The sequence below is a fragment of the Diabrotica undecimpunctata genome, chromosome 6, assembly GCF_040954645.1.
Source record: "Diabrotica undecimpunctata isolate CICGRU chromosome 6, icDiaUnde3, whole genome shotgun sequence".
Classification (NCBI taxonomy): Eukaryota; Metazoa; Arthropoda; class Insecta; order Coleoptera; family Chrysomelidae; genus Diabrotica; species Diabrotica undecimpunctata.
Genome location: NC_092808.1, coordinates 77166829 through 77170599, shown reverse-complemented (window position 1 = coordinate 77170599; position 3771 = coordinate 77166829). Strand labels below are relative to the sequence as shown.

The 3771-nt window shown below is 30.7% G+C and overlaps 1 protein-coding gene across 1 annotated transcript; it reads left to right on the top strand.

Annotated features, from left to right (window-relative positions):
• Positions 1 to 451: 451 nt before the first annotated feature.
• LOC140444474 (uncharacterized) lies at positions 452 to 799 on the top strand. The gene has a single exon (XM_072536233.1). The coding sequence runs from the start codon at positions 452 to 454 to the stop codon at positions 797 to 799; it is 348 nt and encodes a 115-aa protein (XP_072392334.1).
• Positions 800 to 3771: the final 2972 nt, after the last annotated feature.

Below are 3771 nucleotides of genomic sequence, written 5' to 3'. Positions count from 1 at the left end.
TAAACCTGTCTTAATAGTATGCAACATGTTACGCATACAAGTGTAATTTATGTACAGGTAAATATTTATTTTATTTTGGATATTTTTCCAGTAAGTAGCAATAAATGTTGCTCAGTTTATCTACGTCAGACTTTTTATTGATGCAATATGTACTAGATTTTATTGAACACATTTCCAAGAAAACACGTTTTAAATGGTTCTTTTCCTTTGCCAAAATACAGGAATCCTCGAAATTAAATTCATGTTTCAACGTTAATGCATATTCTGTCAGTCTGTCACTTCTCTGGTAAGTGCTTATGTCGTATAGAGAGCCTAAAATTCTAATAAATTCTGATTCATCAGACTCAGATTCTGACTCAAAACTCCCTATTAAAGATAATTTTTGTTCTAATTCCTTCTTAATAAATAATCGTACTTCTAATTTAAATGTTTACTTAAAAAAGAAAAAAAAATGGCAATCCCACAATTACAAAAGGAATATCTTGACATGATTCCAGATTTCCACGGAGAAAATACATTACTTCCTAGATTCGTGGAAATGTGTGAAAAATTGATTAATAAATTTTTTAATACAGTTGATTTAGATTATTTTCAGAATGAATACCTAATGTCTAGCATATTAGCAGAAGTAACAGGTGAAGCTGCTATTAACATTTTAGCATGTGTAGTTAGGACGTGGCAAGATCCTAAAGATGCTTTGCTAAATACATACGCTGATAAAAGAGATATTTATACTCTGAGTATAGAAATGTCAGAATTAAAGCAAAATAATAAAACTCCCTTTGAATTCTTCAAATAAAGTCCAACATCTTCTGAATTTACAAATATCTTTAATTATTACACGTTCTAATGACCAAGAATTATTAATTTTATCAAACTATTTTAGAAATTTAGCTCCACGAGTATTATTACGTGGTCTAAAAGAACCACTTGGCACCTTCATGCGAACTAAAAACCCTAAGGATTTAAATTCTGCACTAAGTATTTTAACTAACGATTTTCAAATTTATTTAAATGAAAATAATTCTTCACAATCTAGGCAAACAAAGCCAAATTTTCAAAATAATCGTAATCCATGACAAAATCTTAACTTTCAACAAAAATTTCCTCAAACGAACAGATCCTTTACATTCAATGAACCTCGACAAAGAATTCAAGCCCAACCTATAACAAACTCCACACAATTTCAACAAACAAGACAACCATTAGCATCAACCTCTTTTTTAAAAAATAGCAGAGGAACTAATATTTTTTCAAATAACAGAAGTAGTAATGTCTTTAAATCAAATCCAAATCAAAGATTTCAAGCCCCAAATCCAAGGAGTACCACTAGTCAAAATACTTTTAGACCAACAAATTTTGAAAATCAAAGACGCTTCAATAATACATTTTCAAGTCAACCACAAAATATTATAGCTGAGGAGCTACATAATATTGGCGATACCGAGGAAGTTGAATTAACTAATGAGAATAATTTTTTAGAGAACAAAGCCTCGGAAAATTTATAATTACTCAAGATGAACTTTTAAATCTGCTAAATAACGAAAGTGAATTGCTGTACATTGTATTTCCTGAGCATAATCTTAAAGTACTAATAGACACTGGGAGCACAAAATCGTTTATAACCCCAGAAGTCGCTGAAAAATATTTTAAAAATTCAATTTTTTGTAAACCCTTCCAAATTTCAACAGCATTTGGAGCAAAACAGGAAAATTACTGTACTGAAATTCCCTTATCAAAAATTTTTAATACTAAAAATAAATTAAATTTAAGTTATTGCGCTTTTAAATTCCATGACTATTTTCACTGCTTATTAGGCCTCGATCATTTAAAAAAATTAAATGGAAAAATTGATTTGGCCAATAACGTTTTAATTACTTCACATAGTAAGATAAAATTAAATTATTATAAAGCCGAGAATAGTGGTAACACGAATTGTATAGTAGTACCTCCACGAACTGAGCAAGTTATCAGTTTAAAAATGTTGAAAATATAAAAAATGGCGATGTAATTATACCATATACACAAATCGGTAAATTAGAAATTTCGAAATGCCTTGCGACGGTAGAAAACAATAAGGCTATTTGCACGATTTTGAATTCTTCTGAATCTTATTTTAAATTGGATGTAACTTCCCCAATCATGGTGGAAAAGTTCGCTGAATACGAACAAATTTTAAATCCAAATTTTAATTCCGTACATGTTGAAGAATTCAAATTCGATATTTCTAAAGTTCGAACAGATCATATAAATTTTGAGGAAAGGAATTCAATATTAAAGATAATAGAAGAATATTCCGATATCTTCCATGTAGAAGGTAGAAATAAAATTAAACATACAATAAAAACAACAAACGATATACCAGTATATTCAAAATCCTATAGATATCCAGCAATTTATAGGAAGGAAGTGCAAAATCAAATCCAGAACCTGCTGGATCAAGATATTATTAGACCGGATTCCCCTTGGTCCTCTCCTATATGGGTGGTCCCAAAAAAAATGGACGCCTCCAAGAAACCTAAGTTCAGAGTCGTAATAGATTATCGACGTCTTAATGCTATCACACTTGGTGATAGATACCCTTTACCTAACATTAGTGACCTATTGGATAAACTTAAACGGTGTCAATACTTTACGACACTCGACCTCACTTCAGGGTTTCATCAAATCGAGATGGATGAAAGCGATATTCAAAACACTGCATTCAATACAGAAAATGGTCACTAAGAATTTTTGCGAATGCCTTCCGGACTCCGTAACGCCCCAGCAACATTCCAACGGGTTATGGATAATATCCTGAGAGGTATACAAAATGAAAAATGTTTGGTTTATCTTGACGATATAATTATATTTAGTACAAGTCTTAAGGATCATCTAGTTAATTTAAACGAAGTGTTTCAAAGATTAAGAGAATTAAATTTCAAAATTCAAATAGATAAATCTGAGTTTTTAAAGAAAGAAGTAGCATATTTAGGTCATGTCGTAACGCCAGAAGGTGTTAAGCCGAACCCAGACAAAATAAAAGCTATAAAAAATTTTCCAATACCCAAAAATACTAAACAAAAGGATTTTTAGAACTTTTAGGTTATTATTGAAAATTTATCAAAGATTTTTCTAAACTTACTAAACCACTAACTACTCGCCTAAAGAAAAATGCTGAAATCAATGTAAGCGATTCAGATCGCATCCAATGTTTTGAAACTTGTAAACAACTTCTAATAAATGAACCCATATTACAGTATCCTGACTTCTCCCGTCCTTTCAGTCTCACTACAGATGCTAGTAATTTTGCGCTAGAAGCCGTACTTAGTCAAGGAAGGAAATTTGATCCGACTTGCCAATTGCTTATGCAAGCAGAACTTTGAACAACTCAGAAATCAATTACTCAACAATTAAGAAAGAGTTTCTGGCAATAGTATGGGCTGTCAAATATTTTCGCTCGTATTTATTAGGACGACGCTTTACTATTATTACTGATCCTAAACCACTACAGTGGTTATTTTCATTGAAAGATCCCAACTTCAAACTAGTAAGATGGCGCTTGAAACTAGAAGAATATGATTATAAAATCATTTATAAAAAAAGGGTCCTTAAATACAAATTGTGATACATTATCCAGAATAGAGGTAAACGTCAATGAAACAAAAAATTTGGAAAACACAAAAAATATTTTTAAATATATGGAATCACTTAATGAACAAGCTCAACAAGATCTTTATAATAAACCAGATACAGAATCGCTGATTGTTGAAATAGATGAAGATAATAGAC

Excerpts from the sequence above, each read along its gene's own strand:
- LOC140444474 (XM_072536233.1), top strand. The coding sequence starts at position 452 with ATGGCAATCCCACAATTACAAAAGGAATATCTTGACATGATTCCAGAT.